This window comes from Octopus bimaculoides, chromosome 1, assembly GCF_046866305.1.
Source record: "Octopus bimaculoides isolate indiv1 chromosome 1, ASM4686630v1, whole genome shotgun sequence".
NCBI classification, from domain to species: domain Eukaryota; kingdom Metazoa; phylum Mollusca; class Cephalopoda; order Octopoda; family Octopodidae; genus Octopus; species Octopus bimaculoides.
The window spans coordinates 25997347-26017987 of NC_142928.1; the positions used below are offsets into that span (position 1 = coordinate 25997347).

The 20641-nt window shown below is 33.7% G+C and overlaps 1 protein-coding gene and 1 long non-coding RNA gene across 2 annotated transcripts; one reads left to right on the forward strand and one right to left on the reverse strand.

Moving 5' to 3' along the window:
* The first annotated feature begins 6136 nt into the window (after positions 1-6136).
* Positions 6137-13484, forward strand: LOC128247067 (uncharacterized). The gene is made up of 2 exons (XR_008263510.2): positions 6137-6347; positions 12199-13484. It is a non-coding gene; the product is annotated as an uncharacterized LOC128247067 (long non-coding RNA).
* LOC149137512 (interleukin 17-like protein) lies at positions 10547-14835 on the reverse strand. Its single transcript, XM_089349705.1, has 2 exons — positions 14342-14835; positions 10547-11755 (listed from the first exon to the last, which is right to left on the reverse strand). Exons 1-2 carry the CDS (start codon positions 14354-14356, stop codon positions 11225-11227), a joined length of 546 nt encoding a protein of 181 aa, XP_089205831.1. The 5' UTR covers positions 14357-14835; the 3' UTR covers positions 10547-11224.
* Positions 14836-20641: the final 5806 nt, after the last annotated feature.

A 20641-nucleotide genomic window follows, 5' to 3' on the forward strand; every position in this document is an offset into this window, starting at 1 on the left:
TCAGTGCCTAACCACTTTCTACAGTAACAAACTATTTCAGTACATGATGACGGAAAAACTGTTAAATCATGAATAATGTTCACCTACCAGGGAGAGGCTGAGCGTTCAAGGATAATATCAGTAGAAAGAGAAGATTCTAATGCGCAACTGGTATCGATCTTGAAAGAATGAAAAACATTGTCGAATTGGTCAAGGACTGACAATATTCGAAACGTTTTGCCTGGCGTGCAGAGGTTACTACCACTCCATCGCCTGTTAATACTGATAAACAAATTTCAGAAAAATAACTAACTTCATATTTGTATATCAATTTGTGCCCAATGATGATTCATTATTTTCAAATTAAACAGTGTGAGAGAAATTCAAATGTAATATCATAAAATCTAATGTAGTTCTCATGGCAGAAGTTACGTGTTTGAATTCCGAAGTCAACAAGGTCACTTGTTTACTTGCTTTTATTACTTCATTACTGGTCAGAGCACGTATGGTGAAAGCTAATACTTTTTGGCTTTCGCGAACTATCTTTGTTTATAGATAAAGCATGCATTTTTCAATTGTTCTTAGACTTAAATGTAGAACAATTGCGCTGTCACAACGTTGTTCTTTACAATTTTTCTGCAAGCAAAATCGTAAAATAGGGATCCATGGCAGTATATTAAAAAACCATGGAAACCTTTTGCTTTAAATACATTTATTGCAAGAAAGAGCTAGGTTACTTTGTTTTACATAGTTAAACATGTTTTCGGCTACTGATACATGGCCTCTTAATGTGTATCACTGTAAACCTGCACAAGTAAATATCCGAAAAAGAAAATAGGAATTTTAAGAGACCTACGAGAGTCTTTAAACAATGAAAGGCTGTGGTATAAGGATATAAAAGGTAATAATACAGTTATCGACTTCACTAAATAACCGCTTGTACTTGATTAGATCTGTACGATGGACAGCCTTGTACATCATCTTACAAACATATAGTTTGAAATTGTAACTTAAATCTAAATTTGATTGATAGGTACGATCTCATTCATATAATATACATGAATAACGTCATATATCTCCATACAATTTTATATATGTATGTATGTATGTGTGTATGTATGTATCTATCTATCTATCTATCTATCTATCTATCTATCTATCTATCTATCTATCTATCTATCTATCTATCTATTTTCCTACCTACCTACCTACCTACCTACTGGTAGACGAAGGCCTTGATGAATATTACTAGGTATGAAAATACGTATTCGCCTTTATATATTTAATTTTCTATATTGAATACTTAGTATTTCATATATTCAATAAGACATATTTCATTTATTCAATAAGATATTAAATACTTCATTTCATTTTACCATCTATTTTTATATTATATATTATATATTCCATATACTATGTCCCACATTAATTTTACAAGAATATAAATGAAATAGAATGAAATAGAATAATATATTCCTCTATACGCGATCATACAGAACCCTTTTTTTGTATTTATTTTTACACACACACACACACACACACACACACACACAGACACACACACACACGCGCGCACACACACACACACTCACTCACACACACACACACACACTCACACACACCCACACACACACACATATATATATATATATATATACATGTATACATATATAGACACACATATATATACATACACATGCATATATACTTATATATATGTAGATAGATAGATAGATACATACATACATAGATTAATACATTTCTTTTATTAGCCACACAGGGCTCAACGAAGATGGGACAAATACAATGTAGAGCTTTTCTTTTTGGGAGGGGGAAGGAAAAAAAAGGGGGGTGTCGATCAAAAGGGATCGTAGGAAGGTGTGTGTGTGTGTGTGTGTGTGTGTGTGCGTGTGTATATATATATATATATATATATGCATATATATATATATATATATATATATATATATATATATATATATATATATATATATATATATATATATATAATAAAGTAAAGTTGTGGAATATCGTACGAGTGGAAATATATATGTAAGAAGGTTTGAAAATGCACTTATTTTAAAGATATTTATTTACTTAACCGGTTTCACTTTTTTAGAAAAAGATTATCAAAAGTCTTTGAGAATAATAAAAAATGTTAAAAAACAGTTTGAATATTAAAATGCATATATACATTCTTTGGTGATAATAAGAGGAATATATTTAAAGTATAAAGCTTTGTATGAACTTTGTAGTGTTACATACTGATTATCACACATTCTCTGATAATAAGATGAAAATGTTTAAAACAGTGTAAGTATGAAAATACATATATGGAAAAATACATATACATATTATTTGATAATCGCAAAAATGAGGAGGCAAAATGAGGAGGAACTGACCTTCAGTTCCTCCTCATTTTTGCGATTATCAAATAATATGTATATGTATTTTTCCATATATGTATTTTCATACTTACACTGTTTTAAACATTTTCATCTTATCATCAGAGAATGTGTGATAATTAGTATGTAACACTACAAAGTTCATACAAAGCTTTATACTTTAAATATATTCCTCTTATTATCATCAAAGAATGTATATATGCATATTAATACTCAAACTGTTTTTTAACATTTTTTATTATTCTCAAAGACTTTCGATAATCTTTTTCTAAAAAAGTGAAACCGGTTAAGTAAATAAATATCTTTAAAATAAGTGCATTTTCAAACCTTCTTTCATATATATATATATATATATATATATATATATATATATATATATATATATATATATATATATATATATATATATATATATATATATATATATATATATATTCATGTAGTGCGAACACTACAGAAAATACAATGAAAATGTACTCCTCATCTGCATAATGGAATTTCATTTTAGAAAGTCATTTTGAAGATGTTTGTGGACTGTGCTCTATGAAAATTTACGAAATTTTTAAACTTAAGGATAACCCTAATCTAATTAACAATAGATCTGACCTTAGGGTTCTATGTGTGCATTGTTACTCCCGCACCTTTAAATATTTTAAAAAGTAAATATTTTTTAAAAAGTAAATCGTGCTAATTTTTTTAATTTAGTTTCTCTCATTTCCCTGACTAATAACTATTTTATTTGAGGTATGACTTTTAATATATACTTAGAATACATTTTAACCTTTCCCAACCCACTGATAGTAGTCCTACATTTTCTCTCAGTTATTCTGAGTCTTTTTCGAAAACCCTAGCTTTATTTCTCTTAATTTAGTCCTGTTTTTCTAACTCTATTCCTCTCACTTTTTTCCTCTTCCCTCTTCCCCCTTTCTTTCTGTTTGGATTTTGGCCATTAATATTATAGTTTTACCCATAAATAATACCACCCCACTTTAATTTATATCTTATTTTAACTGGATATGTTTATCTTGTTCTAATTATTATTGTTCCCTATAGTTTTGAACTTAGTAGTTCAGTGCTTCATTGTATTATTCTATTTATACTGTAGAATAGATATATTTCTTTAATACCTTGACCTTAATTCTCTTACCTTAAATTTTTTCCAAATTCTTACCACTCCTTAGGGTATTGCCCTTCCACTTCCTTTTTTTTCTTTTTTTTCTTTCTCTCATGCTTGATTTACCCCTAACCTGCTGTCCACCGATACTTAACCTACCTTCCTCTAAATTTGAAATTACTACTATCCCTCCAATTAGATTTTAAATTCTTGTTTGATTCACTTGTCTGTCAAACAGCAGCATAGTCGAGATTTATTTTCTTCTCTTACTCTTGTTTTTCGCAAACATCTTCAAAATGACTTTCTAAAATGAAATTCCATTATGCAGCTGAGGAGTACATTTTCATTGTATTTTCTGTGGTGTTCTCACTACATGAATAAATGGAGCTTGTACGAAACGTACGTACTGCCATAACCTATTGAATTTTTGTTGCTTAACTTCAAATTTTATTCAACAAATCTCTTGATTTTGATTTGGGTTTTTATCCTACCAAATTCTGGTGCCTCAATCATTTTAAGTACCACATTTAATCTTTTGACTAAATCTATATCTATCTATCTATCTATATATATATATATATATATATATATATATATATATATATATATATATATATATATATATATATATATAGAGAGAGAGAGAGAGAGAGAGAGAGAGAGAGAGAGAGAGAGAGAGAGAGAGAAAGAAAGAGAGAGGATAAAAAATAACTTAGGGAGCTAGCGTTCAATCATAATTGGAGCGTTCATTCATTATACGTTTCAATTTATTTCTTCTTTCCCCTCGTTGTTATCTGAGCAATTTCAGCTGCGGTCCTATTTTTATTTATTTATTTTTCTGCATGGGTTTAACGAAATTGCTTCTCGGGTAAACGAAGCTATGAAATTAACCTCTTAAACTTACAGTTGCACACACACACACATGCACACGCACACATATATATGTACACACACTCACATACACACACAGATATATATATATATATATATATATATATATATATATATATATATATATATATATATATATATATATATATATATATATATATATATATATATATATATATATATATATATACACATAGTTGCCCAACGGATTGTAACATAAAGGTGAAGATCAGTACAACAATGAATATCTACGCCGAACTATTAAGAAACCTGCAGCTACTCTATCCATATTACAAGTTCAGGTTTATACCTGTAATTAGTGAGGCTCTCTGATATGTAACGCTGTTAAATTACTTTCTTCTGACACACCTTCCCTTGGTGAATTCTCAGCCTGATGTAACTAGAAAACACCTTTCCGCAGAAGCTTAATCCCTCATCTATCTTTCCTCCGTTTATTTCCCACACGTTGTTGTACTGTTGAAGGATTATCGACTGCTGCTGTGAGCTTTCTCAATAAGTGTTACATACATTAGATTTTCTCATGATATTACTTTTGTATTTCTCTAACATCATATAAACTTAAAATAAGGAAACATTATTGGACGCAAATTGATATACAAATATGAAGTTGGTTATTTTTCTGATATATGTTTATCAATATTAACAGGCAATGAGCTGGCAGAACCCTCAGCGCGCTAGCCAAAGCACTTCGGCTATGTTTCTTTCTGTTGTGGGTTCAAGGTCGGCATTGTGTTTCATCCTTTCAAGATCGATAAGATAAGTATCATTTGAGCATTAGAATCTTCTCTTTTTACAGATATTATCCTTGAACCCTCAAGAAACAACTGCCCCCCCCCCCAATACTATCCTCTCCAATTATAAAGAAAAGAGAGGATGAAACCAATAAACATTCCATAGTCTGTCTACCCTATATGAAAGGCCTCTCCGAAAAGATACAAAAGATATGCGGTCCATATGACATCTGGATAGTATAAAAAAGTAATACAACACTTCGAGTAAAACCACCAATAGAAGAGAATATGACCAAAAACTGCGTGTACTCCATCCCCAAAACTGCGTGTACTCCATCCCATGGTAGTGGAAGATTGCAAAGCTGTGACACGAGGAGATATTGATAAATCGGGTATAGCTGATCATGTATGGAAAAAATGGAGACTACTTCCCCCTGTGGGATGAAGTTAAAATAATAGACAGAGAACACCACTGGAAAATACGAAAACTAAAAGAAGCAGCACGTATGCTAGGATACAACAACCTCCTAAACAGACCGAGTGCAGATATGAATAGCATATGGGAACCGGTATTAAGGAAGGATAGGAAAATATTAGATTTATAAGCCCTAAAATTCACTCCATAATTGCCTACGCGCATATGGCGTAGTGGTTGGGATACTAACCCCAAGATTCGGAGTTCAATTCCAGGCAGTGACCTGAATAATAATAATAATAATAATAATAATAATAATAATAATAATAATAATAATAATAATAATAATAATAATAATAATAATAATAACAACAACAACAATAACAACAAGATGACAAATACCCGTCAAATGTAAATAATGAACTAATTTCATATTTGTATATCAATTTGCGTCCACTAAATATTTCCTTAATTTAAGATTATATGATATTAGAGAAATACAAAAGTCATATCATGAGAAAATCTAATGTAGGCCACATTTATTGAGAAGGCTTACAGCAGCAGTCGATATCTATGAAAGTGTACAACAATATGTGGGAAATGAAAGCGGAGTATTATATTGAAAGTAGGAGTGGCAGTAGATATTTGTTCGAATTCCGATGTCAACAAGGTCAGGTGTTGAGATCAACAAAGTCAGGCGTTGACTTACTTTGTTACTTAATTACTGGTGAGAGCGTGTAGGGTGAAAGCTGATAATTTTATTGGCTTTCAAGAGCTATCTTTGTTTATAGGTAAAGTATGTAATTTTCATTTGTTGTAAGTCTTAAGTGTTGAAAAGTTGTCACCCCGTTGCTCTTTACAATTTTCCTGTTGCTTAAAACCTGCGAATGTTTTCGTTGTTTAGGTTTATAACAAGAGGAAGCATTTAAAAATTTGTATCGAACTATTAATATTTAAGTCATTTTCGTTGTTTAAATAATTATTATCTATAGCAGTGTTTCTCAACCAGGGTATATATGGTCCCTGAAAATCCATATAAGATTTTGGAGGCGGGTCCACGTAGGCAAAATCATAAATTAAGTATCCAAGCTAGTATTTAAAAGAAAACATGAAAACTTTTTGCTTTAGATGCATTAATTATAAGAAAGAGCTAGCTAGGTTTCTTTGTCTAATATTTTACATAGATAAACATGTTTCCGGCAACTGATACATTTGCTCTTAAATTATACTGTTGTAAACTTACACAAGTAAATATCCGAAAAAGAAAATAGGAATTTTGAAAGACCTCCAAGAGGCTTTAAACAAAGAATGGCTGTGGTGTACGGATTGAAAAGGTAATAATACCGATGTCGACTTTGTTAACGAACCTCCTGCAATCGAATATATCTTTAAGATGAACGATAAAATAGCTATAATATTCTCAGATATAAGTGGCCTAGCACACCATCTTACAGACATATAGTTTGGAATTGTAATTTAGATCAAAACTTGATTGACAATTACGATCTCATATATGTAGTATACATGCATAACGACATATATCTACATACAATACTATGTATGTGAGTATGTATGTATGTATGTATTTACATATTTATGTATGCATGTATTTATGTATGTTTGCATGTATGTATGTCTGTATATATATGAATGTAATTATATGTAAGATGTGTATCACACAAACACACACACACAAATATTTCTGTAGTGTAGTCCTCCGTTGATTTCGTGTTAAATTTTCAGATCAATCACAAGGAGGATTTGGTGCTCGCCTCCATTTTGGATTGATGCACGAAGAAAACATGGGAATTAAAAAATTCTTATGGGGTTTTTATCGTGAATTCCTTTGTTCTTTTCTTCTTTTCGTTTTTGTTTTAATCTGAGGTGGAGACGAACAACAATTCCTCCATGGGTTTGAGTTGAAAAATCGTTAAGATTTTCTCTGAACATGAAAACAATGGTGCCATCAATAAAAAAATAAAGTATCTTTATCCACCAATGTGTTCTTGAGCAATCCTATTGTTCGACATTTAACTTAAATATATATATATATATATATATATATATATATATATATATATATATATATATATATATATATATGTATGGTGGTTGTCTACTCCTTACACAGAGTTTAACCACCTCCTGCACCTACACTTTAGCCCTTTCATGGCGTCTGACGTGGCTTTTTAAACCAAACAATGTTTTGAAAAAACACCCACACAGATTGCACCTCTGATTTGCACTACCAATACCTGCAAGTAAGTTCCGCTTATTGTGGATCCTAACATGTTTTTAAGACCCCCATATATATATATATATATATATATATATATATATATATATATATATATATATATATATATATGTATGTATGTATGTGTGTATGTATGTATGTATGTGTGTATGTATATGTAGAAGGTTGAAAAGGAACATATGAGTTGATATATATGGAAAACAAATCAAGGTAGAAAATGCTAAAATAATTTTATAACAAACATTTCAGTACCGGTTTCAGTCATTGAGACTTTTTCAACTCTAAGTATGGAAACCAATTCAATTTGGGAAAAATTAAAAGAAAAGTTTTTTAAGACAATATTTGCATATTTTGAAAAGAATATTTGTTCAAATACAAGTGGCATTTTCCTTGTTTCTGCCTGTTTCTGTCTCTATTGTTTACTCTTGTGGGTTCGAGGTCGTTGTGAATTCTTGGTAGGGAAGAAGAAGAAGAAGAAGAAGAAGAAGAAGAAGAAGAAGAAGAAGAAGAAGAAGAAGAAGAAGAAGAAGAAGAAGAAGAAGAAGAAGAAGAAGAAGAAGAAGAAGAAGAAGAAGAAGAAGAAGAAGGGAAAATAAAAAGGAATGTAGGAAAATAAGAAGGAATGTAGGTAGTATGATAGTAGTGAGGTGTTAAATGGTCAAGTGACCTAAAAGTGGTTATTTGGATTATAGCAGTGATTGTGACAGTTTTTAAATGAATTCTTGGGAATCTCTTGAGTGTATCATTTTTAATATTTGCGTGTGTGTTTGTGTTATTCTAAGGCACACACGCAAATATTAAAAATAATACACTCAAGAGATTCCGAAGAATTCATTCAAAAACAGACTCAATCCATAACGAGCCACATTTAGATCACTTGACCATTTAACACCTTACTACTATCATACTACCTACATTCCTTCTACTTCTTCTTCTTCTTCTTCTTCTTCTTCTTCTTCTTCTTCTTCTTCTTCTTCTTCTTCTTCTTCTTCTTCTTCTTCTTCTTCTTCTTCTTGTTGCAAAAACAGTTTGAGTCTTTGTACTAAACTTCTATTATGTTCTAGGTGTGTTTCATAAGATTCTTTGGTGCTTATTTATCTTCTCAATTTTGCATCATGTCAAATAACATTTGGAATTCTGAATTCATTACTTAGTACTTAACATGCAAATTATGGCGGTATTCCTTATCAAACTCAGAGAAAATAATCTGTAGCATGTGGAATTTGAGATTTTTCATAGGTTTTTAGCCCTCTTGAACTATTGCTATCATAATAACACGTGAAGCAAATTGAAGATGATTTTTCGTGTATTTCTTCGATTCTAGTCTCAGTTCGTTCGTATCAGAGGTGAATATATACTGTGTCGTGCTAGTGAGGTAATAGCTTTAAAGTTATACCTGGATTAAATGAGACGCTTTTCATATGCCTGTTTCATAGTCACAGAGACGAGGTCAAACTGTATAAGCGGTGATAGTGTTAACTCAAAAGTGCTTTTCCTTCCAGTGTGGAGCAGGAAAATTGCTTCACTAAATTTAACTGCATATTTTTAGGGTTAAGTGCATTTATCAGTGTTCAGCTGGCCATGTAGTCAGTGAGTGGAGGAGATTTATAGTCTATATCCAAGTCAGAGAAAGAAAATATGAACAGAAAAAAAGGACACGTTATGTATTGAAATGCATTTTTATTGATTTTAGAATCCAATTCTTTATAATACAATAAATATATGATACAAATTAACATATATATGTCTTATGTCTTGAATTATGGAACAGCAACAGAAAAATATATTTAAACACTTTTACACTCATTCTAGGGATGATAAATATAATTTTAAATATATACATTGAAAAATTTAAATAATATATTTTCTAGAAGTATCATTTCTTCAGTTACCGTGACAAACACACACACACACACACACACACACACACACACACACACACACACACGCACACACACACAAATATATGCGTATGTGTGGAGCATCTGTTTGTCAACAAATACACATGAACAAAAAAGGACACTCACACCTACATACGCTCACACGCATATAAGAAATTATGTTAAAATATATACAAATATACACATATATATAGTGTGATTCAAAATTATATAACAGTTAAAATTAAATATTTATGTAAATATTACATAAACGTTATTATTAGTGAGAATGTACTGGTGGACTGAGTACTAGTGGACTGAGTACTAGTGTTTAAGTAACTATATGATATGTATATGGATTCAGAGAATCTTGCGTCTATCACAGTGATCTTCCCTTATCGACTCGTCTATCATTTCACGTGATCATCAATTACAAGGTAGTGTTATGCCAATTATTTGTGGACGCTAGCTTCTCTATTTGAATCAATTTGTGAATATAAAATTGTTTTGTATAAGGATGAGCAATAATTTGAACGAAAACATGCAAGTATAAATCGTTGCATAGTGAAATTAATACATGAAGAAATTTGTGAAATGGCTGTAATCCTACAAAAGTCAGGAACAAGAAAAAGCTCCCTAACTTTATACATTTCTCTCTCTCTGTCTCTCACTTTCTCTCTCTTTGTGTATAACTATATCTATCTATCTATCTATCTATCTATCTCTCTCTCTCTCTCTCTCTCTCTCTCTCTCTCTATATATATATATATATATATATATATATATATATATATATATATATATATATATATATATATATATATATATATATATATATGTAAACATATTCACAACCATTTATCGGTTTCAAATATTTATATAAAAAGAAGCTTCATATAGGTTTAGGTAAATAAAAAAGGAAATTTTAATGATGAGTTAAATATGTTAGTAAGTAAGATAAGAGTTCCCTTCAGTGTTTACAAAATAGAAAAAAATCAAAAACAATATTATTTGCAAGAAATATGACTCATTTACGAGACAACATTTAGGAAACAAAACTGTTTTTTGCCAATGTATGTATGTATGTATGTATGTATGCATGTATGTATGTACGTACGTACGTATGCATGTATGTATGTATGTATGTATGTATGTATGTATGCATGTATGCAGTTTCAAATATATACTTATATACATATAAATATATGCATATTTAAATGTACATATATATTTGTATTTGTATGATATAAGTGTGTGTGTGAGTGTGTGTTTGAGTGTGTGTGCATGTTTGTGTTTGTCACCATGTGTGTGAGTCTGTGTTTGTGTGTATGTATACTCAGAAAGAGAGAGATAGAAATTGATAGCGAGAAAGATAGAAATACCGTGAGAGCACGCTTTTATGATTTTTCGTGTGTGCATGTTTCGTATGTGTTTCTTATAACAACCACACAGTGGTTTACTGAAACTTCCATAACATTATGAAAAACTTCTGTGTTACACACAATTGAATGTCTGATGATTTTGGCCGATATTACGACTCATATTCGTCGTCATCTCCTCCGGGTATTACATCGATTTTACGTGCACACACACAGGCTGTGGCTACATGGATGACACTTGGTTTATAAACGTACAGTCCATCAACACATGTAGCTGTACGTTTCAGGACAGTCATTGCAGTATACACCATCACGCATTGGTGGTTACTGTCAGAGTCCAGACAGTCTGTACAGCGACACACGACTTCAGTGAGCGATGGAGGAAAATATGTCGAATTGTGGGTAATTTTCAGGTACCATGGGCAGGTTGAACGTTCGCGAATGATATCAGTAGATACAGAAGATGTTGGGCAAGTTTTATCCCCTTCGGTCAGTTCTTGTTGGTCACTTCCTGCTGGAGCTATTTCAGCTGGTAGAAAAAAGTTATTGCCGATCGCTGCGCTGGATAGTTTCTCGTATTGGACTTTCAAGTCTTTTGGTATTTTACACTGAGTCGGAATTGACGCCGAAGATATGAGCAATGCGACGTTGGTGAGGAGGAAGATTACAACCTGGAGGGAAACCTGCGTGATATAAAATGTTTATGTTAAGATGTGTAATTGCATTTCAATATGACACATAGCTAAATGAATGAACGAAATCATTGTTAACACTACGTTTCGGCTGATATATCCTCCAGGTTTCATCAGGTGTGTTGGAGAAAATTTGAACCTGGGTTCTCATTCCTAAAGTATTTTTCGATGTTATTATTATTATCATTATTATTATGATTATTATTATTATTATTATTATTATTATTATTATTATTATTATTATTATTGTTGTTGTTGTTGTTGTTGTTGTTGTTGTTATTATTATTATTATTATTATTATTATTATTATTATTATTATTGTTGTTGTTGTTGTTGTTGTTGTTCTTCTTCTTCTTCTTCTTCTTCTTCTTCTTCTTCTTCTTCTTCTTATTATTATTATTATTATTATTATTATTATTATTATTATTATTCAGGTCACTGCCTGGAATCGAACTCAGAATCATGGGAAAAAATACTTTAGGAATGAGGACTCATGTTCGAAATTTCCCCAAGACACCTGATGAAGGCTGGGTGGTATATCAACCGAAACGCTGTGTTAACAACAAACAAGATGGGGACAAATATCCGTCAAATGTTAATAATATAAATAACGTACATAATTCCTCATCTCTTAAATATAGAACCATTAACCATTCTTCGCCTTCTTAACTCCTTTTTACTTTATAGATTTTTCCGGTGTATTACTCATCTTGCATGATTTTATTAAAAGGATGTAATCCCTTGACTTCATATATACATATGCAAAATAACCTCAAACTAAAATAAAGTCAGCTTGGCAATCTACTACTTAAAAATACTACCCTGCTCTTATTCTTTTTCATACACACCCGTTCAATCTTTTTCCAAACTCCTCTAAACTCTTACTACCCACTTCCCTTTTAGCCTCGCCATCTTCCCCACTTTCAACTACCTTTGTATTTCTCCTCCTAGCGAAAAGTACATTGCACTACCCCTACTCCTCTGAAAACTAACCAATCTACATATTCACGTCCCTCTCTTCAATGTCATTCTTCTCTCCATACCATAACACTCTCCTCTAATACTAAGTTCCTTTGACCCCAGAACAGCTGCAATATTGACCAACTACTCACCAGTACTCATTCCCACCTCTATCCTACCTCATACCTATCTACATGCGTTACTAAAAACCGTCAGGCACTGAGCTAGTCAACTTATTTCCCTCAAATAATGGGCATTCAGATTTTCACAATCTCAATTTTTAACTCTATAACCTTCGTATAAAATGACAAGGCTTACCATTCACATACTACATAAAAAGTCGTTCTCTTTTCTTCCTTCTTTCCACCTCTACGACTATTGCTCACTAATATTCTCGTTATTAAATTCTAACCTTGAAATTTACCTCTCCCACTACTCTCTAACTAAATAAATACCTCACAACTCCTCCTAACACACTTAGTTCTCCAGAAAATCATTCTGTCCTGAATCTCCTTTCTGTCATCGCCTAAAATCTAAGAGTACATACTGAAGAGGGAGGCTGGTATTATCCGACGATTTAATCAATTTACAATCATTATTTTAGACAACGCGTCCGCCAGAAACAGCAGTTGGTCTCGTAAATCTCTTATTCAACCGCTTTAATTGCTAATATCATTTCTATTCTGTGTAAGTCGGGCCTTTTTTTTATGTAAATTTATATACATTATTTGTATTAAATGTATAAAATTTTTTTTTTTTATATCGACATGACTAATTTGCTTATCCTTATATTTAGAGCTCTGTGTGCTCAAAGATAAACCTCTTGAGCACTCCGAAGTGTGAACTATGCGGAGAATATGTGATTCTCATCTATAAACTATATAAGTATATAGCTCAGTGGTTAGAGCATCGGGCTCACAATACTGAGGTCGTAAGTTCGATTTCCGGGTCCGGCTGTGGGTTGCGTTCTTGTGCAAAACACAGTATTTGATGTTGCTCCAATACCCTCAGTTGTAGAAATGAGGTGCGATGTCACTGATGTCAAGCGGTGTGGGCATTTCCCTTTCTCTTGTAAACCATCGATGGCATGGTGATGGGAAGCTGGTATGCACTGAGAGGATTTATTCCTCAGTGAAGAATCTTATTGGAAAGATTCCCATGGAAAGTGAGGACCGAAGTGGTCAATATCTAACTAAAGAGATTGAAAAATAAGCACACAGATTATGCGCTTCGTATTGTTCTGTTTTAATGTTCTGTAAAGCATTCGCACAAATTCTACTGTATCACCTGCTAAATTTGCGCTCTCACATACTCAACTGCAATTTTAGATAAATTAGAAGTGGGAACAAAGAATTACATGTGTATACTAAATGTATAAAAATATACGAGATCACTTATATATATGTGTGTATGAAAGTAAAGAATTAGATCAATTATACTAAAGCCTTGAAAATAGGTCTCAGATGTATAATAATAATCAGAGTAAGGTACTTCAGCAAAATGATTCACTCGTTTGAACAAAGGTAAATATTACCATGAATAATACAAGAGTGAACATAGAAACGAGACTAAAGATATAAATGTAACAGTTAATTTTAACAATGTATGTGTACTTACGTTGGTGGTATTCATTATAATGGTTGGTCACTTGGAATCGAAAAATGACAGTATTATTATATGTGTATATATTATCAAAGAAAGCTTGTGCCTGTTAGCTCTTTAAAATAATATTAGCTTGTGATGATATCAGCTACTCTGAGATTACTTATATATAATATTTGACGCAGTGGAATTACCATATGTCATAAAGCTTCCAAAACTAAAGAAATTATAAATATAAACAGGAGGAACTAACTAAAATTACAGAAACATTCTCTTCCGGTGAAGTGAAGGATTTTCTATTATGAACAAATTAATCATGACTTACATGACTTGGCGAATACATGAAGTAACCAGGACATAACTTATTTGTTTCCTGTTTTACCTGTTAATCGGATGTGGTACGGGGTGAGTTGACTTATTACACGTGAACTTAGAAAAATACTGTGTTCTGAAGTTTTCCCATTCTATTTTTAACATACTTTATTATTTCCCTTGCTTATTTTATGAATCTCTCTCTCTCTCTCTCTCTCTCTCTCTCTCTCTCTCTCTCTATATATATATATATATATATATATATATATATATATATATATATATATATAGATAGATAGATAGAGAGACAGGCAGTTATATATATATATATATATATATATATATATATATATATATATATATAACTGTCTGTCTCTCTCTCTATCTATCTATCCATCCACCTACAGGGGCTGCATAAAATAATGGAAACACTTTAAAATTTTAAACAAATTTAATTTAATACGGGGTAGGACCGTCTTTGGCAGTAATTATAGCTTAGATTCTACGAGCTATGGACTCGTACAAAGTTTGAATTGTTTCCGAAGGAAATTTTGTCCATTCTTTAGATAAACAATCTCTAGTTCTAGTAGTGATGATGGTGGAGGATATCGAGTCCTTGCATGCATTTCTAAAATGCAACATAAAAGATCTGGGGACTATAGTGGACAGATAAGTTGTTCAACTTCGATTGAATGTTCCTCGTGCCATTCAGTAACAATTTAGCTGTGTGAATCGGTGCACTACCATCCTGAAATATTGCGTACCTCTCGGAAAGCAGTTTCGCAACCATAGGATGAATTTGATCAGATAAAATGCTTAAATAGTCTTGACTATTAAATCTGCTATGAAGGGTGAATTTCCAAGATATAGCCCCGCCCCATATCATCACAGATCCTTCTTTATGTTTAAAAGTTAGAAGAAGGCAGTCTGGGTTAAATGCTTCTTTTCCTGTTTCCACACGTATACTCGGCCGGTGGTCAGAAATAAGGTAAAGGATGACTCGTCCGAGAAAATAGCATACTTCCACCGCTCTAGGGACCAATTCTGTAGCTTTTTACTCCCCTCTAAACGCTTTGCAAAACTTCTTTTCGAAAGTAGTGTTTTTCTAATTGCAGCCCTCGCGTGAAATCCGGCTTTGTGCAGCTCCCGGCGAACCGTTTTGGTGGAACCTGGGTTCTCGTTGTAGTTACTATGCTCTGTAGTAATTTTGGTAGCTGTACTTTTGTGATCCTTTCTAACAATTCGCGTTAGTGTCCAACAGTTCCTATCTCAAAGTTTTGGTATTCTTCCGGCGTTTTGTTTCGACGAGGAGGCCTTCCCTCTTTCTCAAAGGATGTAATTTCTTTCGAGACTGTACTTCTTCATATACCAAACATTTTGGCTGTTTTCGTTACGCTAGTGGCTTCCATACGAGCACCAACAATTTGACCTCCTTGAAGGTCCGATAGATCTGTCATTTTAATGAATTTTAATTACGTTTTTCTGACTGATAACTGGAAAGAAAACAGCAATTTTAGGAAACCATATAAAGCAACACTATAAATCAAAAAAATATTAGCAACACTAATAAATAAAAAAATAAACAAGCTTTTGACGGTTTTATACATATTTCAAAATTATGATGCTATGATACTATGTGTTTCTATCATTTTTTCCAACGCCTGTATCTCTCTCTCTCTCTCTCTCTCTCTCTCTCTCTCTCTCTCTCTCTCTCTCTCTCTCTCTATATATATATATATATATATATATATATATAGACCATCGCTACTTGAGGCTGCACTGAGAGTGGCTGGTTTCGGTCCAGTCTTCCGTGGTTGGATCGCTGCCCTATACAGCGGCATCGGCTCGGTATTTCGAGTAAATGGTCATCTGTCCAGAACATTTAATATCACGCGTTCGGTTCTTCTAGGATACCCTTCTCTTCGCTTCTGTACGTATTGACTTCCGAGCCATCACTGCGGAAGCTGGCGACGCTGAGTGGCATCCTGCGAGAGCTGGGATACGGGAGGAGCGTGTCTGCATACGCGTACATCGCATCCGTCATCGATTACCGTCTGACCGTTGTGCCTTGTCCTGACCCTATCATTACCAAACCGAAATACATTATCTTCCGCTTCTTATGGAAGGGAAGCGTTCCGATAATTAGGCGATCCATTTGCTGTCAACACCCGCTAAATGGAGGGCTGGGCATGCCGTGGTTAATGATGCGTAGACACGCGCTGAGACTGCGACATCTCCGGCACGTCATAGACGACGGTGAATAGGTGTGGTCGCCGTATGTGCGGCGCGCTTTTCCACGGCTCGTTCCTTTGGCCAAACTACAGTCGTGGATCAAAGAGAGACCAAGGCGAGGCGAATGGCACAGCGAGTGGCGCCTTGCTCTGAAGCAACTTTGCCGTCGGGGAGCGAACTTGTGCAACTTTAATTCCACAAAGGCGTTCTGTAAAGGGTTATTAGAGGTGAGGTGCGACGACGCTCTCGGGCTGATTCTGGGCGTCGTCGAGGAACACCTGACTCGGCTGTTCATGACAACTTTTGGGCCGGGACCTACGAACAATCACGAGAGATCCCTGGCCTGGCAGTGCTATCGGGAAGCATTACCCGTTCAGGATAAGCTCTAAAGGCACGGTTCGAGACACACCGGACCGACTTGATCCAGATGCGGTCAGAGCGACGAAACCGTTCTGTTCGCACTGCTGAACGGCTGCTGTCGCGAGTGAGATTAGTTCGTTTGTCAGCTGAGTCTATCATGAAAATTGCTCCGCCACCTTTCTTTAACCGGGAAGGCAAGGCAGTCTTCATCGTACTGGTGACCATGGTGAAAGAATGTGTGTGGTGTACTCGAGCGAAAGGTTTAGAGACAAACCTCTGACCAAACGCTCCTCTCTGACCAAACGCTACTCTCTGACCAAACGCTTCTCTCTGACCAAACGCTCCTCTCTGACCGAACGCTCCCCTCTGACCAAACGCTGCTCTCTGACCAAACGCTCATTAACTTTTTCAAGTACCACTTGAAAGGGAAGGTTAGATTAGAGAGGCAAGTGGTGTCTCATGAAGGTTTCAATAAAAGGTGGGTGGATGTAGCAAAGATGATACGTGCAAACGACGAAACCACATTGAGCATGATCCTGTAAATCGAGAAAAGAGAGAATGAGCACTCTGCTCTCATGTGTCTATTCCCTCCCTGGCTGAGGTTACCATGGTCTTTTCCGTAGGCCTTTCTCCCCACGAATGAACCGAATCTTTCTTTTTACATTTTTAATATTTTCATTGATACATGATCCCTTTTGATCGTTTTTAATTCATGATCACTTTTGATCGAAATTTTATTTTTCTCCTTTTTCTGTATTTTCAAAAAGAAAAGCTCTTCTTTCTATATTGTGCCGTTTGTGTCCGACCCTATGTGGCTAATAAAGAAACCTATCTGACTATCTATCTATCTATCTATCTATCTATCTATCTATCTATCTATCTATCTATCTATCTATCTATCTACATGTGTGTGCGTGTGTGTGTGTGTGTGTGTGTGTGTGTGTGTGTGTGTGTGTGCCTCCTATACCCTTATCAGAAGGGTAGACATGATGGGTATGTTGGGCTTCGAATGTTTCATCCCAGTGTCACTTTGATGGAATGCTCTTCTCTCTCACTCGATAATAATAATCCTTTCTACTATAGGCCTATGGCCTGGATTTTGTGGAGAGTGGTCAGTCAATCACACCGACCCCACTACATAACTGGAACCCCGTAAGGATAACAAGCGGAATCAGAATATGAGGTCTTCACTTTTGCCATTTCAGCGGTTGCTTGTTCAGCCCAGAACTGTAAATGTCTAGCAATCTACAGTCAATAAATTTTTGGAAGGCCTGTTGTACAGCATCGTCGGAATTACATTTTTTTCCTAGCAAAAAGTTATACAAATTCTGGAATAATTAGTAGTCAGTGGGGGCGAAGATCAGGTGAGTATGGTGAATGATGTAGAACTTTTAACTCCAAATCCTGTGGTTTCGCCAGTGTCATTTTTGCGATGCGTAGTCTGGCGTTGTCTTGCAATAAAATAGGAATGAATCTGTTGACTAATCTAGGCTGTTTTTTTTTTGTAAGGTTCAGCATCATTAGGTCTGGTTGTCTGAAGTATACTTCAGCCGTGTTTGATGAGCCAGGTTGAATGAAATCATAATGGATCACACCTGCGCCAGACCACCAAACACACACCATCAGCTTCTTTTGATGAATTTTGCTTTTTCGACTGTGTTTTGATCGCTCGTATTTGTTCAACCATTGTGCTGAAGGTTTATGGTTGTTTTATTGGATCCATTTCTCATCACATGTTATAATTCAATTAAAAAATGATTCATTTTGTGACGAGATAGTTGTATAATACAGGCTTCCAAACGTAGCTGTTTCTGATTTTCATTGAGTTCATGTGGGACACAGTTATCCAAAATTTTCAGTTTACCAATTAAAGAGTTTACCTTCCATGTAGAATTTGACTTACGAAAGATTTGCTTATTTTGTCTGCAAAAACAGTTTGAGTCTTTGGACTAAACTTTTATTATGTTCTAGATGTGTTTCATAAGATTCTTTGGTGCTTATCTATGTTCCTAAATTTGCATGTTATCAAATAACATCTGAAATTCTGAATTCATTAGTTAATAGGTAGCATGCAAATTATGGCGTTATTCCTTATCATACTGAGAGAAAATAATCTGTAAAATGTGGTATTTGAGAGTTTTCATAGGTTTTTAACCCTCTTGAAGTACTGTTATCGCAACACGTTAAGCAATTTGGAAACGATTTGTCGTGTATTTCTTTGATTCTTGTCTCAGTTCGTTCATATCAAGAGTGAATATATGCTGTGTCGTACTGGCGAGGTAATAACTTTAAATTTATACCTGGATTAAATGAGACGGTCTTCATATGCCTCTTTCATAGTCACAGAGACGCAGTCAAACTGTATAAGCGGTGATAGTTTAAATCAAAAGTACTCTTCTTTCTATCGTGCAGTAGGAAAACTGCTTCACTAAATTTAACTGCATATGTTTAGGGTTAAGTGCATTTATTCGTGTTCAGCTATCCATGTAGTCAGTGAGTGGAGGTTTGCAGTTTTTATTGAGGCCAGAGAATGAAAATATGAACATAAGAAAGGACACGTTATGTATTGAAATACATTTTTTATTGATACTAGAATCCAATTTTTTACAATAAAATAAATATATAATACAAATTAAGATATGTTTTGCATTATGGAAAAGCAACTGAGAAATATGTTTAAACACTTTTACAATCATTCTATGGTTGATAAATATAATTCTAAATATATACACAGAAAAAAATAAATAAGATATTAAAAAGTATATTATTTTTTGATTTACAGTGACATATACATAAATATGTGTGTGTGAGCATCTGTGCGCCTGCAAATACACATACACACAAACAGACACTGATTTCTACATCCGCTCACACACATATATGAAATTATGTTAAAATATATACAAAAATATATATATGTATATAATGTGTTTCAGATTTATATAACGGTAAAAATTAAATATTTATATAAATATTACATAAATGGTATTATTAGTGAGAATGTACTGGTGTACTAAGCACCAGTGTTAGTAACTATATGATATGGATATGGATTCTGAGATTCTTGCGGCTTTCAGTAATCTCCCCTTACCGAATCGTCTATCAATTCACGACGTGATCATCACTTACAAGGTAATGTCATGTCAAATTTTCGTGGACGCTAGCTTCTCTGTTTGAATTAATTTGTGAATATAAAAGTGTTTTGTATAAGGATGAGCCATGATTTGAACGAAAACATGTAAGTATAAATCGTTGCATAGTGAAATTGATACGTGAAGAAAGTTGTGAAACGGCTGTAATCCTACGAAAGACAAGAGTAAAATATAATATATATTCATCTGTGAAGCCTCCTAACTTTATACATTCCTCTCTATCTCTCTCTTTCTGTCTTTCTGTATGTACGTATTCATT